General features: G+C 36.0%; 3 protein-coding genes across 3 annotated transcripts; 1 reads left to right on the top strand and 2 right to left on the bottom strand.

The window, feature by feature from the left end:
- Positions 1–1,452: 1,452 nt before the first annotated feature.
- LOC133674903 (SNW/SKI-interacting protein-like) lies at positions 1,453–4,133 on the bottom strand. Its single transcript, XM_062096198.1, has one exon. The coding sequence runs from the start codon at positions 3,968–3,970 to the stop codon at positions 2,138–2,140; it is 1,833 nt and encodes a 610-aa protein (XP_061952182.1). The 5' UTR covers positions 3,971–4,133; the 3' UTR covers positions 1,453–2,137.
- A 460-nt stretch (positions 4,134–4,593) lies between these two features.
- Positions 4,594–14,688, top strand: LOC133674902 (dolichyl-diphosphooligosaccharide--protein glycosyltransferase subunit STT3A). The gene is made up of 23 exons (XM_062096197.1): positions 4,594–4,829; positions 5,259–5,321; positions 5,421–5,476; positions 5,586–5,657; positions 5,839–5,944; positions 6,033–6,083; positions 6,533–6,628; positions 6,837–6,896; positions 6,977–7,090; positions 8,268–8,354; positions 8,838–8,941; positions 9,692–9,787; positions 10,177–10,297; positions 10,386–10,466; positions 10,560–10,685; positions 10,793–11,023; positions 11,987–12,133; positions 13,116–13,302; positions 13,399–13,496; positions 13,662–13,741; positions 13,829–13,916; positions 14,169–14,258; positions 14,345–14,688. Exons 1-23 carry the CDS (start codon positions 4,704–4,706, stop codon positions 14,405–14,407), a joined length of 2,343 nt encoding a protein of 780 aa, XP_061952181.1. The 5' UTR covers positions 4,594–4,703; the 3' UTR covers positions 14,408–14,688.
- An 822-nt stretch (positions 14,689–15,510) lies between these two features.
- On the bottom strand, positions 15,511–20,390 carry LOC133674901 (protein unc-13 homolog). Its single transcript, XM_062096196.1, has 6 exons — positions 20,206–20,390; positions 19,611–20,087; positions 18,086–18,952; positions 17,223–17,675; positions 16,920–17,109; positions 15,511–16,833 (listed from the first exon to the last, which is right to left on the bottom strand). Exons 2-6 carry the CDS (start codon positions 20,040–20,042, stop codon positions 15,905–15,907), a joined length of 2,871 nt encoding a protein of 956 aa, XP_061952180.1. The 5' UTR covers positions 20,043–20,087; positions 20,206–20,390; the 3' UTR covers positions 15,511–15,904.
- Positions 20,391–23,809: the final 3,419 nt, after the last annotated feature.

Below are 23,809 nucleotides of genomic sequence, written 5' to 3'. Positions count from 1 at the left end.
AACTTAGCATCGAAGAACCCTCACTACAATTCATTCCCATAAATTTCAAATTACTATTTGTACTCAAAATTCATGGATACCATAAAAAAAGATTATGTTAAAGGTATTAGACTTTATGTAGAGAATGTTAGTATAGTTGATTTATAAGATATAGAATCATACATAATTGATATTTTTTTTCCAACAAAACCATGCAGGTTCTTGAGGATTTGTACATAAAACTAAATACAACAAAATGTGGAATATTTCACGAATCATTTTATGGGATTGTTAGGAAGCAAGGAAAAGAATTCATGTTTTGAATATCTTCTTGTGTTATCTAATTCATACAACTAAATGCTTTTGTTCATTTCAACAATAATAAAAAAGTAATTTGCATTTAATTTTGGAAGCAGGCCCCTGGTAGCATCCAAAAGGTTGGATATTTTTCTTTGTTTAGAAAAGAGGGCAAGATCATATTTTATACCTTTCCTTGATATTAATTAGGGTTAAAAAAAAAGAAGAAGAAATAGAAGGGGCAACCATAATTAGGGCAAAGAAAAGGGACAAGAGGTACAATTGTCATTGGAAGAAAAGAACAAGGTCAATTTTGTCTAAAAAAAACTTATTAGCTGAAAGAAAAAGGGAGAAGCACCTTTTCTGTTAATGTCTTTCATGTTGTTGTACTTTTAAATTTATTTTTAAAATATATTTGACATAAAAAAAATATTAAATCAATATTTTTTTAATATTTTTTGATAATTTTAATATACTAATATTAAAAATAAAAAAATTTAAAAAAATTTATTTTAATATATATTTTTTTTGAAAAACACCTCACTCTACGGTACCAATCAGTGGAAAAATTTGGAGAGCATTTTTTTTACGTGCTTTCAACTTTAGCTTTGTCGACGGAAAACTGAAAAACACCCTTTTCTTTTTCGAATTTGTAGAAATATTGCATTTAAACACAGACTTCATTTTCCATGTTCATTTTTGTGGAATAATGGAATACACCATTGCTGAATACACCCCAGTATGGTACTTTATTGAATTGGATAAGGCAAATAAAGAATCAGCTAACCCGTAAGTTCTCAGCATTAAACAGTAACAACAATAAAGCCACAAGTTTGGGCTCCCATTTGAAAGGCCGGGTGCCAGGTAAAAACAAGAAGGCAAATATTTTTTTTTTGTTTTTAAAAATTTATTTTTAATATAGCAAATTAAAATAATAAAAAATTATGAAAAAATAAATTTAAAAATATTCAAAAAAATTTAAAAATACCTTTTGAACACAAATAGAAATTCACTCTCATCTATCTGCCAAGGCAAAATTCTGAAAACTATATTAGGATCCTCCTTGTACTGACGTGCAAGTTCTGGGATCCAGTGCATGATTCATGTCCTGATTTTGAATGCAAAGACCAGCCGCTTCACCAGCACCTTGAACATTAGGAAAATATGCTAACACGATGAAGAAAAAACTACTGGTTAACTAGAGAGGATAATTCTCAATTTGAACACGAAGCTGGTAGCACAGAATCTACCAACAACATAAAATAAAACGGTGTACTTGGCTACAAACTCTAAACACTAGATGAAAAACAACAAAATCTTAAAATAACATAACTACCGTACACTGCTTCTCATATCCAGCCACAAAGTAAAGGCCTAAGGGATGCTTACACAAAGCCTGCTTAGAGTGATGGATAATACTACTTCTCTTTTAGTACATCGCAAACCCAAATGCAGGAGAGATAAGCATGGAGCATCATATAAAATTTTGTTGTTTCAATTGTTGCGTGGTTTCAAAAATTAAAAAATATGAAACTAGACCAGCAAAGTTTCTATCCAGGAAGATGTTATGAACCATACTCTACATCAGAATATCAAGCAGTTCCACAAGAGATATGCGCCCGTTCTGGTTATCACCTTGTCAATTGCTGTTGATTATCCAACACTCTGACAGTTCAATCCCAGCAAAATAAATGAATAATCAAGCTCAGGGGTTTGTAGTTTAGCATCAACCAAAATCAAGCTTCAAGTTAAAACATTACAGCAGCGGAAAACAGATAAGCCAGGGGTGGAGGGTGGCGCGACAAACCATTTGTTCATACTACACAAGTTTGCCATAAATAAAACTTTTAAAGCAGGATACCTAACGCCCTCTCTCAAATCCAATACGAGTTCTACCAGAGCCTCCATCATGGCCATCTCGCATTGAAGATCCTGCACTAGCTCTCATTGTGCCACCAGTACCAACTTTGTCAGTCGGTTTCTTACCCTTCTTTACTTCAGTCAAGAACTGATCCAGACCAAATGGATCGGCTTCTTCTTCATCCTTCTCAAACTCAACTGGCCTGTCACGTGGACCAGTCCTCTGTGAAGTACCAGCAAATTCCTTGTCAGGTTTGAATCGTTCTGTCTTCATTATCTTATCTAATTGCTCATCTGCGCCTCCATACATTTCAGCATCAACATCTTTCTTCGGCCGGTATAGAGTTGAAAGTGTGGGCTGAGCCGTGAAAAGTCCTTTATCATACACACTGTATTGATCATCAGCAGCAAAACCAGAATCCATTCCTTTCTCTTGGTTGAACAACCTTTGATCATATGCAACTTCTCCCCCTTTTCCAGCTCCAGTAGAGGCCATACCAAGAGCAACCTTCTCGCTGATGTCACGATCTCTATCTCTAGTGATCTTGCTCTTCTTACCCATTGCAGCATCTTTTGCTTCCAATCTTCTTTCTCTCTCCCTTTCTCGACGGCGCTCCTCTCGAATTTTCTCACGCCGCAGCCTCTCTTCCCTCTCTTCCCTTGTCTCCTTTGGGGCATCCCTCTCCCTGTCCTTCACATGCTCATAATCCCCTCTCATGTCAACATCATCCATTGCACCCCTCTCTGATGGGACTGGAGCAGACGGTGGGGGTGCAGCACCAGTTCTCTCAGAACGAGCTTTCTGAGCTAATGCCCGCAACTCCTGCTCTTTCCTTTCCTTCTCCTTCATCATCATCTCCTTTTGAACCTTGGATCTCATAGCAACAGCTTCTCTAGCCTTTTGCTCAGCAACATAAAGGGCTTCTGACAGCTTAGCAAAATTATCATTAATTTGAACATCCTGCAAACCTCTTCCATCAGCAGCCAGACGCTTATCAAGAGGAATCGTGTAGCCCTTAGGGTTCTTCCAATTTGAGATACAAGGTGGGATTTTCCAATCCTGCTGATCCTTCACGGTCACAGGTCGAGGTGGCGAGTGCATAACTGGCACAGGTGGTGATCCCGATGCCTTTGGAACCCTCTTATGCTTGAACTTAGGTGGCTCAAGCGGGTCCAACGGCATCTCCACCATTCTAATAATCCTCTCTTTTGCACCCGAGTTAAACGCTGCCGACTGTTGCGAAGGCTTGTACTTTATATACTTGGAATCCGAAGACTGTTTGGGCACATTCTTCGGCTGCGCTGCACTCAATCTGACATTCACAATCTTTTCAAGCGCAGCTTTAGTTTCCAGCGTAGTGTCCTCGATCTCTTTCTGCAATTCCTCATCCCCATCCCCATCCTCATCTCCCTCTTCCTCACTCCTCAAAATCTTCGGAATCAAATCCTTATGCTGAGAATACACAATCTTCTTAGCATTCTCATTCTGTCTCACAATAGCGTCATACGCAACATTCCCATGAGCATCAACAGTCAAAGCCAAAATCTTGGACCCAGGTTTCGCAGACTTATTCCTACCCATATCAAGAGGGTACTGCGCAACATGAATCTCTGGAAACGCACCCCCATCTCCAAAATCTTCAACTTTCCTGGGAACAAAACCCTTCCGCTGCAAGTAAAGAGGTACAGGTTTATAATTGATCCCACCACCACCAGCAGATTGTTCAACCTCAGATGAACTAAACCTCTGCTTGAACCACGGATCATTTGAATGATCATAATAAGTTGCGCTGGTTGATTTCGCCGGAGGCAGTAATTCCTTTAAAGCCGCCATTATAATTGGAGCCGTAGATTTAAACCCTAACCCTAAATCGAAAAAGAAAAGAGGATTTGGGGATTCGACAACAAAGTTTCTGCGATCTGGACGAGAGACAGAGAGGCGGCTGGTGATAAAAACACCATCTGATAATTGATGTCTGACGCGGAAAAATCAGAAATCTAATGGGTCGTTGTTATTGGGCTGGGCGGTACTATATTTCTCGGGTCAGGGCTCCAGAATAGTGAGGACTCGGATTCTGAAAGCCGGCTAATCAATAAAAACCACGTGGAAGAACACGTAGCTCGTGACCAATGAGAATGGCTGACCAATAAGAACTTGCCACTTATTTATTACCAGGACAAACATGTCAATTGGATGAACAGATTGGACTTGTATTTGTAATTTAAGAATTTTGTAGAGGGACCGTTTCGCGTAGTAGGCGCAAAGCAGCTGCCCGGTTGGAGCTTGTTTGATAATTATTATTTATTTGAAAAAATATTTTAATAATATTTTTTATTATTAAAAAATATTTTTAATTTTAATATGTTAGAACGATGTGAAAATAAAAAAAATAAATTTGAAAAAAATAAATTGTTTTTTAAAACATTTTTAAAACGTAAAAAAAACCCTTCTTACTCGAGTCTTTCCTCACTCACTACCCTGCTCCTCTCAAAGTCGTCTTCTCTTTCTACTGGACGACCTACAAAACCAAAAAACCCTCTGTTACGAAGACACACGAATATTATCAATGGCGGTCGGAGAGAGCTCGAAAGAGGCAACTGCAAGAACGCTGCGGAACGCGTTTGGCAATGTGCTCTCTTTCTTCATCCTCCTCTTGATTGGAGTTCTCGCCTTCTCGATCCGCCTTTTCTCTGTCAGTTCACTCTCTCCCTAAAAACCTCTCTCTAGATCTGATCTTTGTAATTGCCTTCTCTTTTTATGATTTCTGTTTATTATGTGTTTTAGCCTTTTCGTTGCAGCGTAAATGGGGATATAATAAATTAAAATAAAATTGATTGTTATTGTTTTAAATTTTAAAATTGGAATTGTTTTGCATGGATGCAAATTCTGTCTTTTCCATTTGATTTATGAGAAAGCAGATGAAAAGCGAAGGAAAAAAAATAAGAGTTTTTTGTTTGCCTTAATTTTTTTTTCCTGGAACTAAACTGAGAAGGCTGGCTTGGCTTAGGCAGGTAAATGTTTGTGATCTTTAAGCATCCGAATCTGTTACTATTGGAATCAGGTTTGATTCGTGTGTTTTGTTAGTAGTTGCATTTTTGTAAACTTGTGGATTGATTTTCAGGTAATAAAGTATGAGAGTGTTATTCACGAATTCGATCCTTATTTCAATTACAGAGTTACTCAGGTTTGATTTCTTTCATAAATATAATGCTTAATGTTCTTTCTTTACACACACACACGAATATGTATAGAGAATGAGAAATTTAATTTTTGTTGGCTTCAGTTTTTGACAAAGAATGGGATTTATGACTTTTGGAATTGGTTTGATGATCGAACCTGGTAAGCGCAGATAATTCTCATTGTGAAAAGTTGTTGTTGGTTAGCTGTTCGTTTTGCTAGGTTCTTATATGAGAACTTAAATTGATTGTTTTTTGTATATTTCATTAAGGTATCCTCTCGGCCGTGTGATTGGTGGAACTGTTTACCCTGGGTTGACCCTGACAGCAGGCACACTATGGTGGTGAGTACCTCGTAGGTAACCATAAGAAACGTATTCATTAGTTTCTGGCATAAATTTGCCAAGTTAGTTTTCTGTGCTTGTTGCTGGATGCAGTTTCCTTGAATTGTAAACATTTGAAATGTCATGTATTACTGAGTCCTATATATTCTAATTTTTTTGAGTCATTACTATGTGGTTTCAGGTTATTGAATTCTTTGAACATTCCATTGTCTGTCGAGACTGTTTGTGTATTCACTGCACCAATTTTCTCTGCATTTGCCTCATGGGCAACTTACCTTTTGACCAAGGTTTATACTGTGACCCAATTCACGTCTCTTCTTATGTACATTGGAGTTCGTTTTGCTGATGACATTAAATTGTCTTGTTTTTCAATAGGAAGTTAAGGGTACTGGTGCTGGACTGACAGCAGCTGTTCTTTTGGCCATGGTAAATTATATAACGGGTATTCATAACTTATGTGTTGCCTTGTAATTGTATTTATTTTTTTGAACAGCAGCAATAAGGCATTACTTGTTAATACAAGTTCTTCATCACAATGTTAAATAAACTATCTCCCCTAGTTTCTAATATTCTGTATGTCTTTCAATTGAACAGTGTTCTTTTGACTTTTTTGGTAGTATTCTGGTTAGTAGATGAATGAAGATTACTGTGAAATAGATGTTATTATTTATTATTTGGATGATGCAATGCTTGACAAATTTGAAAGAACAATGTTCAAACTCTAGACATATATTTCAAAATCTGTATAGTTGGGGTGGCCTTCTTTATGAGATATTCTCTTTGTAAGACTTCTGTACCATGTTGTTGTCCTTCAGAATGTTTAAACATGTGAAACTCAAAATCTTATCTGCTAGATTATTTGCTCTTGTTCACAGGTTCCATCTTATATATCTCGATCTGTGGCTGGTAGCTATGACAATGAAGCTGTCGCCATATTTGCTCTTATCTTCACTTTCTATCTTTATATAAAGGTGAGAACTTTGATGTCAATTAGAGAAAGCAAAATTCCACCTTATTCTTCTTCTCAAAACTGTTATTTTAAGGAGCAATGATATCTAATGCACTGGTTTTAATAGATTTACTTCATTAACGTGTTTCTCATAGATTGCTTGTTGGTTCTGTGTTTTTTTGCTTTTCACATTTCATTTGTTGCTGATATAGATTTTATATCATGTGCAGACATTGAATACAGGATCCCTCTTTTACGCTACTTTAAATGCCTTGGCATACTTTTACATGGTAGGCTTTCTGATAATGTTTTTTGGCATCTTGTTATTCCTTATGATATTTATGTTCATTGTTATATTATTGTCTTTCAGGTCTGCTCATGGGGAGGGTACACCTTTATTATTAATCTAATTCCAATGCATGTGCTATTGTGCATTGTGACTGGTCGCTATTCTTCCCGACTGTACATTGCATATGCTCCTCTTGTAAGTACCTATAATGCTCATTAAGTTTGTATCACCGTGAAGGGAAAAATAAAAAAAATTAATATTTTATCGCCATAATTGAAGATTGCATACTAATATTGCTAGTCTTTGGACAAGACAAGGAACTGTTTACATTTTTTTTTCTGTGATCATTAATGAAGAATACTTACGATGGAGTTAAGACTCAAGGGTGCATATTAGGATACATATGGGTGAGAGTAGATGTTGGCTGTCAGCCTCACCTTGCTTTTTGGTGTTTACATACTCTTGATAACTAATCTGAACCTTTTCATTAGCAATGATTAAATGATAACTATTTTAACTTACATATATCACTGTAATGCAATGACATATTTTATTGATTTCCTCTTCCCATGATTGAAGATTGCATACTAATATTGCTAGTCTTTGGACAAGACAAGGAACTGTTTACATTTTTTTTTCTGTGATCATTAATGAAGAATACTTACGATGGAGTTAAGACTCAAGGGTGCATATTAGGATACACATGCAACTTGGGGTGTGCTTTTGTGGGGGCACGTTTCAATACTTGTCTCTTGTTTTACTCATAGGTCACTATGTATGTGAAATTTTCTCATCTCTTTTGAAGCACATTGTTAACACATGCAATTTGCTTTTGCTTTAAGGTATTAGTTACAAGCCATGGGCTTAGAGACGATAATTAAGTAGTGTTTGGTTATTGTCTCGAGATAGAAGAGATGTAGACAATGGAGATAGAGGGGACCTGCACCTTCATTTTGAAAGGACATAAATTCACTTCAAAATTGTCCCAGTGACAAATTTATTTTATATCTCTGTCTTTGTCCCTCCAACCAAACACGTTTATGTCCCTTTTTTCCTAGGACACTAACCAAACATAACCCTAAAAAACAAACCTTTTCTTTTTATGTTTGGTACCTGTCAATGGGTGAGCAGTTTTTCTTTTTTCCACTTGTTTTTCTTATTTTGACGTATTAGCTACAAGTCATGGGCTTGGGAACAATATTCAAAGAATGCATCTTTGTTTTCGATGTCTATTATCTATCAACGGATGACTAGTTTAACTGATGCATTTTTGTAAAGAAATTTTCCTTGTTTAGACATTGAAGACTTGCAATGGTCATCTCTACACAAATGAAATTTCTTGGTTTTAATTGAATTGGACATTTCAATGCAGGTGGTTTTAGGAACGCTTTTAGCAGCTTTGGTGCCTGTTGTTGGTTTTAATGCAGTTATGACATCAGAACATTTTGCTTCATTTTTGGTGAGTTGTTTTGACACATAATCCATTCAGACACAATGTTTTTTTAAAGTTCATGAATTTAGTTATTTGTTCATCTTGAAGTGGGAAAGCAGCCATTGTTCTTGCCTTAGAAATGTTATCTATTGTGAAAAATGAAAAAATGTTGCAGGCAATAATCTTTCTGGATGGCTGTGCCATGCTGTCTTTCAAGTTAGAGATCGAGTGGGTTCTGTTACTTTTCTGTGTGAGACTACTATGTAATAGTGCAAGATTTTATTATATGCTATTGGTATGGAGAGGTCTAGCATGCTTTTAGGGTTTTATCAATAAGAACAGGAAATAAATAAATGTATTAAGATTGAGTCATTTTTATAGATGAGCAATAGAGCCCTTATTGACGCCTGCTTTAGATTTCCAGAAAGGTCCCTGTACATGAGCAATAGGGCAGTTGTATCTGTGTTTCTTTCTTGATTCATTGTCTTGGTACTAATTTTACTTCTCCAGGTTTTCATTATCATCCATGTGGTGGCTCTTGTGTACCATGTCAAAGGGAATCTCTCTCCAAGAATGTTTAAAGTGGCTGTTACGCTTGTTGTATCTGTGGGCCTGTGAGCTTCCCTCATCATCGTTTTTAATTGAATGCAGGGGATAATTACACTAGTAGTGCAAAAACTTTAAAACTTTTCTCATTCAAGTGCATAGACTTTAATTCTTTTTTGGTTTGAGCACTCCAACTCATTGAAAACTTCTGATTAAGTACTTTTGTCTATCTAACGTCCATTGTTCTGCAATTTGATGATGTGTCCTTTGACCACAGCCCATCTTGGTAGACAAACTTTCACTTTATTTCAATCAAATACATAGACTTTAATCCTCTTCATTTTGGTGCATAAACTTTTTTGATTGCGCCATTTATGTACTTTCGTCAATTTCTCATTTTCTGATATGTTTTTTTTTCCTCTGTAAAAGTAGCCTCCAAATTGATATTATGTTTAATGAATGAAATATTTTGAATTTAAATAGATCCTTTTAAGAAGAACAGACTTTTGATTGATGGTAATCTATCTAAGTTCTACACTAAGGTTAAAAACTATTTTATGATTAATCAGAAGTAATAAATAAATTATTAATACAATTTAAAATATTTATCATTTTAATAAAAAAATGGAAAATCATATGATTGAAAAATAAATAGATTTTTTGTAGCAGTATTCGATTGGAAAGTTGGTGTACCAAAATGAAGAAGAATATAGTTCATGGATGTCTGGATACATATTGAATCAATATTTCCTAATATTGTACGTGTTATGATTGAACATGAGACTAATTTCCATACTTCAATATCGTGTATTCAACAGGGTAGTGTGCTGTGCTATGATAGCTGTTCTAATAGCACTGGTAGCTTCTAGCCCAACAAAGGGATGGAGCGGACGAAGTTTGAGCTTGCTTGATCCGTAAGTATCTAGTTTTGTAATTCATATAAGCCTTTACTGTAGTACCTCTGAATCGAAGCAATCCTATGGAATCTAAAGGTTTTATTCAAAGATAGAACTTGGGTTGGTGCAATCTGATCTGAACCTACCTGAACTTTTAGGTTTGAGTTCTTTGGTCTTTTAGTGGGCTTCATGTAGCCTGTTTCAAATGAACAGACCTCCATATCTCCCCCGGTCATCCTCTTCCTGTGACACATAAGCAATCCCTTTGACATGCTATCTCAGTTGTATTTATTAATTAGTCCATGTTCATGACATTTATTCAGCTGTTTGTTTTAGTGACTGATATTCCCAAAAGTTTTTTGCGACACTCATTCTGACCCATTTTTATTTCCATTGCATTATGATAGAACTTATGCAAGCAAGTATATACCAATCATTGCTAGTGTCAGTGAACATCAACCCCCTACTTGGCCATCTTACTTCATGGACATTAATGTTTTGGCTTTCTTGGTTCCAGCTGGGATTATTGTAAGTTCCATGTTTTAAATGCAACTTAGCTTTTCTTTAACCTATCACTTCACAGATGTGTCTCATCTTGGTCTTTCTTTTTTGGCAGGCATGCTTTTTGCCTTTATCAGATGCAAGCTCCTTTGTTGTGCTTTATATTGTAACATCTGTATATTTTTCTGGTGTCATGGTGAGAAGAATCTTGGGACAATTAATTTCTTGGATTTTCTTTTTGCCTCTGCTCATTAGTTCACGTGCTCATTGTGTTTTCCTCGTACCATAGGTGCGTCTTATGCTCGTGCTTGCTCCAGCAGCATGCATCATGTCTGGGATCGCCCTTTCTGAAGCTTTTAATGTCTTAACACGATCAATCAAGTTTCAGCTACCTGGATCATCAGGGACTTCCCAGGTTGATTTAAGCATGCTTGCTTTCCTCTACTGTTGGCTTATGCTCGCTCAATTATTTGTGAAGTCAACTTCCTGACTAGGGTTTTGTTGATTCTTTCGATGATTAAGTCAAGGGATACCAGTCTGAATACCGATGGAGAACAAAATGACATAGCCAAGACTGAGAAAATGGATGAGACAGTAAAAGAACGACCATCGAAAAAGAACAGGAAGAAAGAAAAAGAGCCTGTGGAGAAGGCCTCTGTAAGGTCCCGGATTGAAAGGAGACTTCTTGTTTTACCTTTGGAGGCATCTGTCATTGCTATTATCTTGCTCGTGTTGCTTGGTGCTTTCTATGTGGTACATAGACTCTCCTTTTCTTTTTCCCTATATTGTGAGATTTCACATGCTTGCTCATGTTTTGGTATTTTCTATGCCAGTTCTCCATTTATGTTGTGCATTGTAGTTTTTTTTCCCCTACGTTCTTCTGACCATAACAGTTGCTGTTTGGGATGAGCAGCCGATATGGTTATAAACACAAGATTTCCTCTTATACAAACCCATAGAGAGGAAGACAAAGGTCTGATGTAGCTGAATAAACTGTCTGCAGTAGCCTTTTCAACCATTTCTTGCAGGCTCTTAAAACTGAACTGGCAGCCATGGTTGAAATGTTGATACAAATGGAAAAAAAAAATTCACATTTAGCATGTCACACAGGTATAGGATTTGGTTAGTTAATTTGGAGCTTAGTAATGTAAATGCTGCCTTGAGAAATTGCATTGGCTATAGAAAAATAAAGTTGCTTAGAATGAACTCACTTCACCATAAACTACTTCATACTTTCATGGTGAAGAAGGTTAGTGCTTGCATGGTGGAAGCTGCTCTTAATGTTCATGCTTAGCTTGCAACCACTAGCTTACTAGCACCTTGGAAAAAAGTTCACAAGTAGGAAGGTGGAAACTTGTAATGTAAGTAATTATTTTGTAATCCTTTCTGGATGGAGGAGGATGTGTTTTGAATTAATTAGAAGCTGTATTTTGGAAATAACTTAGACAAAGTGGAACCTAATGCTCAAAATAATGAACTGAATCCTCTCTCCAACCCTGTTCTCGTTCCTCTTCAAGTGACAGTCTGAGGTTTTGATCTGATCATATGAACTAAGCATAATGACATTCCATAGGAATTTGCAACTCAAAGGTTATGCCTGTAATTATCATTTTGTTTTATCTGGTGGAGACAAATTTGTTTCCTCTTGTTTATTACCCATTATTGCTTAAATTTCGAAGGATTATATCTGATTACAACTTACCTTCATCTTTGTAGGTTCATTGTGTCTGGGCAGCAGCTGAAGCTTATTCGGCACCTTCTATTGTTTTAACAACTTATTCACGAGATGGCGGTCTTCATGTTTTTGATGATTTCAGAGAGGCTTATGCATGGCTAAGCCACAATACTGAGGTGGATGATAAAGTAAGTTTTTACCATGCTACCTTCTTCTTGTGCCCATTTGATGATCATGGATTCTGCAACATGTTTAATAATCATGTTCCAAGTTTATGGTAAGCGGTAGGGCATCTAAAAGCTTCCTAGCATTATGTTTTTGTTTTATATCAAAATATTGAAATATTTTATTTGAAATCCCTGGAAATCATATTTATGGGCTTGTAAGAGAAACTACAGGATAACCTCAATAAATTACCACTCAATAAATTAATAACTTTGATAAAATAATATTTTTGTTCAGTCTTGACTTAAATTTGAAGTGTAAATAATATCTGCATTAAATAAGAAATTTCCATGGTCCCAAGGGTATCAGTTTATAGAGGCATAACTGTGTTAAGTGGATAGAATGAATATTTATATTCTCCAGGTCTTATAAAATGATAGCAGTCTATTAGAAATCAGGCTTCAGGTATCCTCGTTATAGTAATGTTATAATCTATGACCTCTAGTCAACTGGAAAGGTAAAACCAAAGCTCTATGTACAGTGGTATTGGCTTTATGTGCCAAACCCACCTCTAGAAGTTTAACCATGAAAGGCTCAAACAGATTACAGAATTTGACGATCAGTATTGTGTTAATGTTTGGATTGAGCAAGTAGAACTATCATGCCTTTATTTAGAAAACATAAAAATGTAAAAGGAAAATGAATATAATTTGCTTGACAATTAAACTGGTGCATAAAATCTCATTGAGATGATACCATAATAAGCTTGAAAATGAATATACAACAGCATGTCATAGTGCTGCTGCTTGGTGGAGAAGCTTTGTCTGTGATATATTGGCTCAATTTCCCCTTAATTAGTTGCATTTGTACTTGTACTTTTGTAGCATGAAATGTTATTGAACAGTTTGTAGCCTATTTAGGAGCTGTTTCCTTTTGTTTACTTTTAACCTCCTAATTTGGTTGCTTTCACCAAATGAAAGATGAATTGACTTTTAATTTATGCAGGTTGCATCATGGTGGGACTATGGTTATCAAACAACTGCAATGGCTAACCGCACTGTTATTGTTGACAATAACACCTGGAATAACACGCACATTGCAACCGTTGGTACTGCTATGTCTTCTCCTGAGAAGGCAGCCTGGGAAATCTTTAACTCCTTGGATGTAAAATATGTTCTAGTTGTCTTTGGAGGTTTGTTCCTTCTTTACATGCTTAGATCTGTACGTGTCCAGATCAGTCTTCACTTGAAATAAATATATTGTTCTGATGGATTGCTTAACTGATCAGGTCTTGTTGGCTACCCCAGTGATGACATTAATAAGTTCCTGTGGATGGTTCGTATAGGAGGGGGGGTGTTCCCTCATATCAAAGAACCTGATTATTTAGTGAGTACTTATACCAGTTGCATATGACTGACATTCTGTTCCTTTGGATTCTTCCTAGCAGTAAAATGTTACTTGTTTAATAAATAATAGATATTTGTGCATCATGGTTAAAACTGGTAGATGCTTAATCTTATTGACTTTTCTTTCCTTTTCTTCTGTCCAAAGAGAGATGGTCAATACCGGATCGATTCTCAGGCCACTCCAACCATGCTAAATTGTCTCATGTACAAGCTATCATATTACAGGTCTGATTTTGCTCTCACCCTACCTATTTAAATGTGAAGTATATATTTGTTTCTGAAGTTAAGACATTTATTTGTGTTTTGTTCAAGGTTTGTGGAAACTGATGGTAAAGCCTTCGACAGAGTTAGGCAGACAGAAATTGGGAAGAAGTACTTCAAACTTACCCATTTTGAGGAGGTACAGTAATATTGATTTGCACATGATAGAAATGCGGACAACTTAGGCAACCATTAGGCAGGCTGGCTAAAACTGGAGTGAAATAATGCATGCAAACAACGCAATATCCTATGCTGTGCGGCTACCTAAGGCTTTGCATGGGAAAATGCTGAAGTTATTTTTGGGAAAATGACTAGTAGTAGATGATGACAAGTATTCCTTTAAAACTTTGTCTGTTTTTCTTGATCAGAATTTGGGTTCTTGTCAATTTAGGTATTCACAACTCACCATTGGATGGTTCGCATTTACAAACTGAAACCTCCAAAGAACAGGATTCGAGGGAAGACCAAAAAATCAAAATTGGTGAGCATGAAGGATTTGCAAGCACGTCTCTTGAGATTGAAACCTAGGTTCCTACTCTAACTGCATTTTACTTGTTTTCACTGCAGAAAGCAAGCTCAACTTCTAGCTCAAAAAGAAGCGCAACAGGAAAGAGAAACCCATGGCACTAGTGAAAGAAATTATAGGCTAATGTGCTCATATGTCTGTAATTCATATAATTATATCAAGAAGCTTTTGAGAGGGATCTTGCAGGCATATTTGTTCATTACCCCAGTAAAAAGCAAACAAGTAGAAGGATTTTGCAGTCTCCACGTATGATCTTGTGATGTCTTAACAGGACCAATCAATTTTGAACTAATACCATTAGATCTGTACTGAGCATGTTGATGCTATATGATGAATGGCATCTCTCATATACGTGAGATAATACATTTACCAGTTTTCTTTGTCAGCGAAACTTTCCAGCTTGCGGGTTTTTTTTGTTAACATGCCTGGTTGGCTTAGTGCAGCCCGAGATGGAGAACAGGATATATGAGGTATTCATGAAGTCAATTCTTCTGCTTAAATCCTTCAACCATGCCACACGGCTATAGAGGTCTCAGTCAAGACTTCTCTTTCGTTCTGGTAATACTCTATATATTTTACCTGAGATTTAATTGCCATTCCCTTCGGCCACTTAATCACACCAACACTAGACTGCAACCAACCCTGAAGGTTCAGGCTCCTAGCAGAACTTTTGGTCTTCTACAGTGGATTGAATCCCTGCATTTATGAAATTCAACTTCATTCTCAACACTCCTACTCGAGTCATTACAGATGCCATCTGGAAATGAAAACCACTGTTTACCATCTGCCTGCATCTCCGAAGAGAAACTTTTTACAGTAGCAAATCAGAAAAGTATCCAGCATACAATCCACCAAGAAACGCAAACTTAGCAATCGTATTCCTTAGTTTGAAAGCTTAGGTTCCATGCTAAAGGATTAACTCAATTTTCTGAAACTTAGAACTACATGATATAAATTCTCAATATACAAGCTCAACAGCTGCTCTCAAATTCTCATAATAAATTCTCAAGCCTTTGATATCGTTTTGCCTATAATCATTTCCCACTTCCTTAACCAACAAAGATTGGTATGAGAGGAGTAGGCTCTAGTCGCTTAAGTTCTTGACGCCCAATGGAACCTCAAATGACACCTTGGAGAGCCCAAATTTTTTTTCCCACTTCCTGTGTTCTAAGATAAATGGGGGAATAAAGCGAGGAAAAAAGAAAACGAAGGCGAAATTAATGTTTCTGATTATACAATAGTTGTCATCGTGGAGTAAAAAAAAATCCGCTAGTTATTCTATGCCTGCACCCTTTGCTTGAGGTTTATAAATTGCTAGGTTGTCAGTTCTCCATGCAAAGGCGTAGGTCCGTAGTCCTGTGAAGTTCTCTGTAGCTGACTGGTGAAGTGTACAAAATGAAAGAATCAAACCGATAAATACAAGGATTTTATTCTAATGCAGTGGGCACAGCCCCTCCTGACAAAAGCTCCTGTCAGAACCATGTTGTCGGAGCTTTTGGTGTCTGGTTGACATAAATACCGATGAAGCTACAATAATCACCGCGCAGCAGATTTTTTGCCGAAGAATTGCACCATCTTGTCATCCCACTATTCTAAGGCTGTTATAGTTTCTTAGGCAGGTTGTAAGCCTTCTTAAGGAACTTAGCAGCTGTCTCATCACTCCGATAGCACAAAACTCGCAAGACTGTGTTTGGTTCAGTAGAATTCCATTGACCTGTAGTTGGAGGCATTGGCAATCTGGATTTAGCAGAAGAGCCGTGACTGTCGAATGACAGACTTCTGAATTGCTCAACAAGGCTCACAGAATCTATATGAAACAAGGAGAGTACATCTTTAACTGTGGTTGAATACTTATCAATTAAATCTGTTGGCAAACCATCTCCGTTGGACCAGAACATATCTGTGAGAAATTTGAAATCTTCCTCGATTATCTCAGAATCTTGAAGAGTGAAAGCGCGAGCAGGGCCTCCAGCAAGCAACACCATCAGGAATCCATCAAAAGAAGCTTTCATAACATCTGTGATGACACGTGTTCTCACTCTGTCATGTACTGTAGATGAAATAATTTCCAAATATTGCTCAAGCTCCTGAAGGAAAGGCTCAATCCTAGAAGATGAAACTTCTCCAACATAAAGGCCATCCCACAGAACATGACTCAGCTCATGAAAGACAACCTTGTATGCTGTTGCCTCACAGAGAAGCTGGATGCATTCAACAAAAGCAGATCTTGACAACTCAAACTTTTTCCCTGTTCCATCAGCAAAATGATTTGCGTTGGTAGCATTAGAATTCCTAAGCTGGATAACAGTCCTCTTCTCTAAAACCTCCAACTGTGTGCGAATATACTGCAAAGTATTAATACGTACACATAGCTGTGGTATCCCATGGGAGCTATCGCCATTCACAGTCCCAACCTGAAATTTCCTCCTCTGGGTTATTTGTGACTTCTCCTTCTTAAACACACGAAATTTTGATCCTGTTGTACATCTAGTTAATGCAGGCATAGTAGGAATGAAAGTATCTCGTGTCCCTGCACATTATAGAAAAAACACTTTCAGTTATTTTGGGGTTTACATATAAAAATCAATGCATGTTTGCAGGTTATGCACTGCATACCACAGCCGGATTTTGCCTTCAATATGTAATTCTGCAAACATCTGTCAAGGCCAGTGACCAAATCAGGAAGCAAGACTGCATGCATAGGTATTGGCAACAAGAAGAATGCCTCCAAAGTTTCATCTACACTGCGTAGAACTTCAACAGCAGAAGGAGCAAACCGCTCTTTATTTGCCCGTGGATTCCATACCTGCATCATAAAGGTGGCAGGTTGTTTCGTGGATAACGCAAAAGGGTAACTACCGCATCTTCTAATCAGAAAACATAAATTAATTTCTCTGCTAGTTTCCATGTATTACATACCTCTTGTTGTAGATTTCTATCAACCCACTCACTCAGTCTGTCAACTCTCGTCTTTATCCATGACTTCACAAGGTTGGCAATTACAGCTTCAGCCTCATAAGGAGGCATCTCTTGGATTATTGACTTCCCACCATCATCACTGTCTACTGCATCTTCGACTGCGATCTGCACAATATCTTTCTCCAATTTGTCAGCAGCCCTCAGCACCTCAATAGCATCAGGTGTCAATTCACTGATACTCGAAATGAATTTCCTCAGCTCATTCCAATAGCAAGAATGAAGTGTGGCTACAGCTACGCCTGCTGCAAGCGGGTGCCATCTCTTCAGTATGGGACTAAAAATTGCCTTCTCATTAAAAGCCAGTTCACTGATTTCTTGTGCAAGAATAGACAGGCGAGGGAGATTTTTCCTTTGACTAGATAACTGTTTGCTAGCCTTAACTTTCTCCATTTTCTGTTCTAAGAAGATCAAAACAGACTGTAAGTCACCAAATTTGAGACATATATTAACTGAAAAAGTATAAATGAAATAGAAAATATCCGTTAAATCGAGAATGAGCAAGGAAGGCATCATGAATTATTTCATACATGAAAAAAAAAAAAACCTGTGATAGATGCATGTCTTGCAGAAGCTGTTTTAAATAAGAAGCTTCTTTTGAGTATACATGAAATATTCCTGATGATTTAACTTCTTTTATCAGAAAGGTAAAGTCCTAAAGTGGATACCAAAAACACTTGAGATAAATATTTACTGGTAAAGCTTGAGGGAAGTTCTTCCATCTTATTAAGTCCATTGTCAGATTGAATATTCATTTAGCAGATTCTATCATCACAGATAGGGAAATCATGCTTGAATGAACTTGCCTGAGCAAAAGCAGAGCGCAATGATGATCTGATGAAAGTGTCAATCCTATCATGAGCAACATTGACTTCTTTCCTTTTCCTACGATTCTCATGAGAGATATCTTCTTCCAGTATTTTTGCTGCTATAACTGCCAAAGAAACAATGCTTTGCATTGATTCAGTATTGTCACTATGGAAACTATCATGGTAAGCAAGAAGCCTTTTCTCTGCCCAACCCAATATTGAACTCAATGTCGAACTCAAAATCTTGGAATACTCTGGATCCTTGCTTGCCTTTGCATCCTTTTCGACTTCCATCAACAGATTATTGGCAGCAAACAACAGGTCATCCTCAACTTGGCCAGTCGCAACATAATGGTAAAATAAAACCCACAGGAAACAGAGATTGTGCAACATTTGGTTCATTCCAAGGATTCCCCAAGTCTTCTTTATGAGTTCTAAAACCTCATCAAGCTCTTCAATAACAATTGATTCATCATTAACATCAAAGCAAGCATCTAAGAGCAATTGGTAGAGTCTCAGATTCAATGGAAACCCATCTGCCCAGTGACAAGTTTCAGAAACAGACCCATCAAATGATCTACAAGCAAGAGACATAACAGCACTGCGGAGAACTTGCATCGATTCACTGTTCTTTCCAGAATCAATTGGTTTATCTAATGCCCCACGAATAATCTGGTGGAGGCGCTGTGGAGCAGCGTCTGCCTTGTTCAGTGGCAGGTGAGGATGCAAAAGCAGCCCCGCTTCTAGAAGCTTCAAATTTCTCCTCTTCCATGCTTCGTATTCTTTCTGATTAGGAAAATCTGCAGGCTTGAGCTGCTGCAATAGTTCAAGTGGCAGAACCATGGACTCTACACGCCTTCCAAGCTGATACAGTGCACAAGAAACAGAAGGTTTAATAATTGCTTCACACTGAACTAGAAAATCTAACCGAGCAGAAAACCAAAGCTTAAAAACCAGAAATTTCACCAGTATTCACACGAATTAAATTATGGCATTATCCAAGTGGAACCTTTCTTTTATTTTCGATTAAACTGTCTACTATTAACTGATGATTTCTGCAACCTTTGGCAATAAAGAACAAAAACGAAAGTACTTATTGATTTTCCAATTTTCCTGTTATTTAAGCAAGCAGACAGAGCTAAAATGTATCCAGAAATTCATAAAATTATTTAATTTACTAATCATCTCCCTTGCAGCTGAAATCACCGCAAAAAAAAACCCATAATTAATCACAAAAGACTCCATTTGTCAGCTTATAACATGGTACATCAAAAAAACAATTGTTTTAGATTCTCCCAAGAGAAGATAAAAGATTCCATCAAACAAAGCTTAAATCAAACAATTTCAATTTTGTTTTTAAAAAAATGTTGAATTTCATTTAGAATCACCAACCAAGGTCAAACTCTCACTAATTACTCTATTAAAAATTCATAACAAGTTATCTATCTTTATTTTTAGAAAAAAGAAAAAAGAAAGAAATCAAATTTCCATTCCTCTCAATTTTCCGAGTAACCAAACATACCTGACCAGCAGCAATCCTCAAAATAGCTCGCCTAGTTCTTGAATCAGTCTGCTCCGTGACCCTCATTTGAACCCTAACCAATTCCCCAACCGTCGCTCTCCCTTGATTCCCCACCGATTCCCCACCACCAAGTCTCCTTTTAGAACCAGACCTCATCCCCAACGACTTTTTCACCTTACTCGCCGCCGAAGACGTGAGCGACCTCTGCAAAGACGGGGGCTGGGATGGAGCAGCAGCAGCAGCAGCCGAAACCTTATATTGAGAAATAGTCCTGTCGGACTGAGGAATATAAGTCAAAGGCCTAGTTCCAGATGTCCGGCATGCTCCGATAAGGATCTCGTAAGCAGTATGTCGGAGGTCCGAATCCGACAATTCAGAATCAAAATGCCCAAATGGAGAATCAAAGTCTTGAATAGGGTAAGAAAGAGGCATGACTCTTGTTTTCGTGGCAGCACAAAACTCTGCTTGTTTGCTTCTCTTTAATAATAATAACAGTAACAGTAATAAATATGGTTTAGAGTGTTGATGAAGTTGAGGAAAAAAAAAAAGAAAAAGGTAAAAGAAGAATCTAAAGGTGGTGGTGGGGCTAACTGACCTCTCAACTTTCACCAAGTGCCCTCTTCTTCTGATTCTCCCTTGCTTTGCTTGCCTTTAAAGGAAGTAATGATGTTGTAAATGTCACCAAGAGGGAGGGGGGCAGCGCCGGAGAATCTCACTTTTTAGTTTTTGGCAGGGACACGCGACTGTGCTCAGGAAGGGACACAAAACGGTACTTCTTTTTAACCCTTGTTGCTCATGGATTGAGTTAGATTGACTGAACTGTATTTACAGGCTTCTTCTAGTCAGAGTAGATCGTGATCCATGTCTGGTGGCGTTTGGTACGAGGTTATCAAACCTGGAGTTAATTATTACAAAAATTAAATCTTAAGAGTGTAAAGATTAGTTTTTTTAAAGGATGTTTATAGGTTCAAGGGTTTGATTTTTATGATGTTTAATCCCAACACCCTTCAAGATCTGCTGCAGGTCTAATCATTATTTTCAGTTTGATTTAGATTTTACTTATAAAAATACTCAAATTAAATTTTTGTAAAATATAAAAAATAATCTAACCTATTAATTTTAATTCGGATCAATTATTTTATATTTTAATTGATTTAACTTTTAGTTATTCTTTTATATTTGCTTGATTTAATTAGTGTTTTACTCATTCCTAATAAATTATTCTTGGTTTGGGTTTTACGGTGCTTCAGCAACTGAACATGTCAAGAACCCTAACTCAACAAGTCCTTGACGAATTCTTGTACACCCGAACATATAACCCTGTGGTCGAACTTGATTTGTTGGCCATAAGAACAAAGAGACAAAGTGTAGACACCCTAGTCCCCCACAATCCTAATAGAAAAGGGAACAAGGTGGAAGTTAAGTCCATACTGGTCCAAACCCTTGACGTCGAGTTATTTAACCTTAAAAAACTAGAAAGTCATGTTCTTCTGAGACTTTATTTTTATAAAAATAAACCTAAATAGTTACAACTGGACCCAAAAAACATATGCAAAACTGACCCCAACTTTCATCCTTAGTTTTAACAATCTATTTATAAAACTTGTCATACTGGTTATGAACATGAGACAAATTTTATAGAAGATAAACTCTAAAAATTAACAAAGTAAAATTTTCAATCATAAAATAATAAGAGATGATATTGGAAAAAATAAGGCAATAAAAAAAAAAAACCAAATTTGACATAAGAATAAATCGAAATTAAATGTTTAGAGATGAAATTAAAAATAAAATTCAATAAGAATAAAAAAGAAAGGGATGACATTGAAAAACAATCAATTAGAAAAAAGATAAAAAAACATAAATAGTAATTAAAAGAATAAGAATTAAATTTAATATAAAAATTAAATGAAACCAAATGATGAGGAATGAAATTGAAGAAAAAAATTAATCTACAAAAGATTAAAAAAAAGTAGTAATCAATAGAATAAAAACCAAATTGTATATAAAAAATAAATGAAAAGAAACTTTTGTATTTTATCACGGAGAAGTGAGAGAAAAAGAAGAGGAGAAGAAAAAAGTTCACTAGAGCCACACTGTCGGTCTGCCGCCGACACTTGCCCTGCCAGAGGTACGATCTCGATGCATCAATCCTAACCGTGCCTTAGAAGGTAGTGTTTGATCACTAGAGAAGCTTGCAAGTGTCGTTTCAAAGGTACCAGCTCTTCCCACTCGCTGATGCATGCGTTGAACATGCTAACCATTTTTTTCTTTAAAATATATTTTATATATGTTAAAATACTCATTTGCCCTTGAAATTATTTGATAATTACAAAAAAGCCATAATGAAATCATTAAAACACCCATAGACACAAGTTTAAGAAAATAATTTTTCAAGGGTAATCGAGTACTTAAACTTTACAATAAAAAAAACAAAAAAAAAAGCCATTTGCCTCTATTTAATTTTATTATTTATTTTAAAAGTAAATTAATAATCTCACCGTACACAAAAAAGTGAGGAGATATATATATCTCATTCAATTTGGTAATGCTAATTAAATATCATGAAAATATTATTCCACCATCTAATTTATGCTTTATTATCTTGTAATTTAGAGGGTAAAAATATCATTATATTGTAACAATTTACAGTGCAATAAGTCTTATTCTATGATGTTTTACTGATGGCTTCTGGAGTTTTTAATAATCGGTGATGCCAATTCAATCTCTTGAAAAGACTATGTAGTTCCCTAATTTTAATTCATTGGCTAATTGTACTGTCGTGAACAAAAACATCATTATTTTATAGCAATTAACAACGGAATGAGTCTTGCTCCGCCTTGTTTGATTGATGCCAATTAGTTGTTTATATATTATATTATACACACACACACACACACACACACACTTACACCTGTGCTCGTTATTTATGTAATAATAATATAATTCAAAATTGCTAGGTTGACGACAACCACGAGCGTTGACATTTGGCTCCAATTCCAAATGTTATCCACCAAATAATTAGCAGGAGACTTTGTCTCTTTTCCTACCATAAGCAGACAGGCATCCACAGAAGAGCGAGGGAGGAGCAAGAAAATGTCAAACACAAGATTATCAGCAAAGTGTGTGTGGACAGCCCAGAGAGAGAGAGTGAGTAAAACTCTCAAGTTCCAAATCTAGCCATGACAAATTTGACTTTATAGATAAAATACTACTAGTAATGTCACACTCAATACTATAATAATAATAAAATAAAATAAAATAAAAAATTAACAGTAGCTACTTGCTATTATCGAGGATTATTCATTGCCATACACAGATGATGATATAGAGAGAAGTGTGTCTCAATGGAGAATGAACTTGCTAGAAAGTCCCACTTTAAATTAGCGGTTTTGACCATGCACATGAAAGTTTTATATTGTATTTTAAACGGGGTGGGCTAAAATTTGAATTATTTTTTTTAATGTTTTTGGACCATATATTAATGTTAATAATAATTTTTTAAAAAATAAAAAATATATTATTTTGATATATTTTCGAATGAAAATCACTTTAAAAAACAATCGCTACTACCTTCCCAAACATTTTAAGGATGATTTTAATGCATTCTCTTTAACTTTTTACTAACTTTAGCAACTGATTTCAATGTATTTAGAAAAAAGATAAAAGAAATAATGTATCAAAATATCCTTATATAATAATGGCATTCTTTTATTTTCTTTCATAAGACTTTTAGTCATTTTTTTATATATAAAAATACCTTTGAAAACAAAACAAAAAAACATGAAAGTGAAAATTAATTTTCAGAAACTTAAGAAAGTCAAAAAAATAGATGAAATTAAACAAACAAACAAATAAATAAATTTAATATCCTAAAAAAAAATTAAAACTAACAACATCACAAAATAATTGAATAACATATAAAAAAACATTGGAAACTAATAAAACAAAAGGCGAAAACCCCATATTTTGCAAAACTTGTTTCATTGTTGTAGGTATAAGGTTGAAAATTGAATTTCATGCTTTCATTATTTATACCCAATCTTCGCATTAAAATTTTGCACACGTGATATATTGTTCATGAGAAATTTATCTTTTTTAATCAAAGAATTCGAGATATATAAAATGTTAACAAATATCTCTAAATATAATCATCCATTATATTGTTCAAACAAAAAATGTTATTTTGGTTGGACCAA

Source organism: Populus nigra, chromosome 15 (genome assembly GCF_951802175.1).
Source record: "Populus nigra chromosome 15, ddPopNigr1.1, whole genome shotgun sequence".
NCBI lineage: Eukaryota > Viridiplantae > Streptophyta > Magnoliopsida > Malpighiales > Salicaceae > Populus > Populus nigra.
The sequence above is the reverse complement of the archived record's forward strand: the minus strand, read 5'-3'. Positions and strand labels throughout refer to the sequence as shown.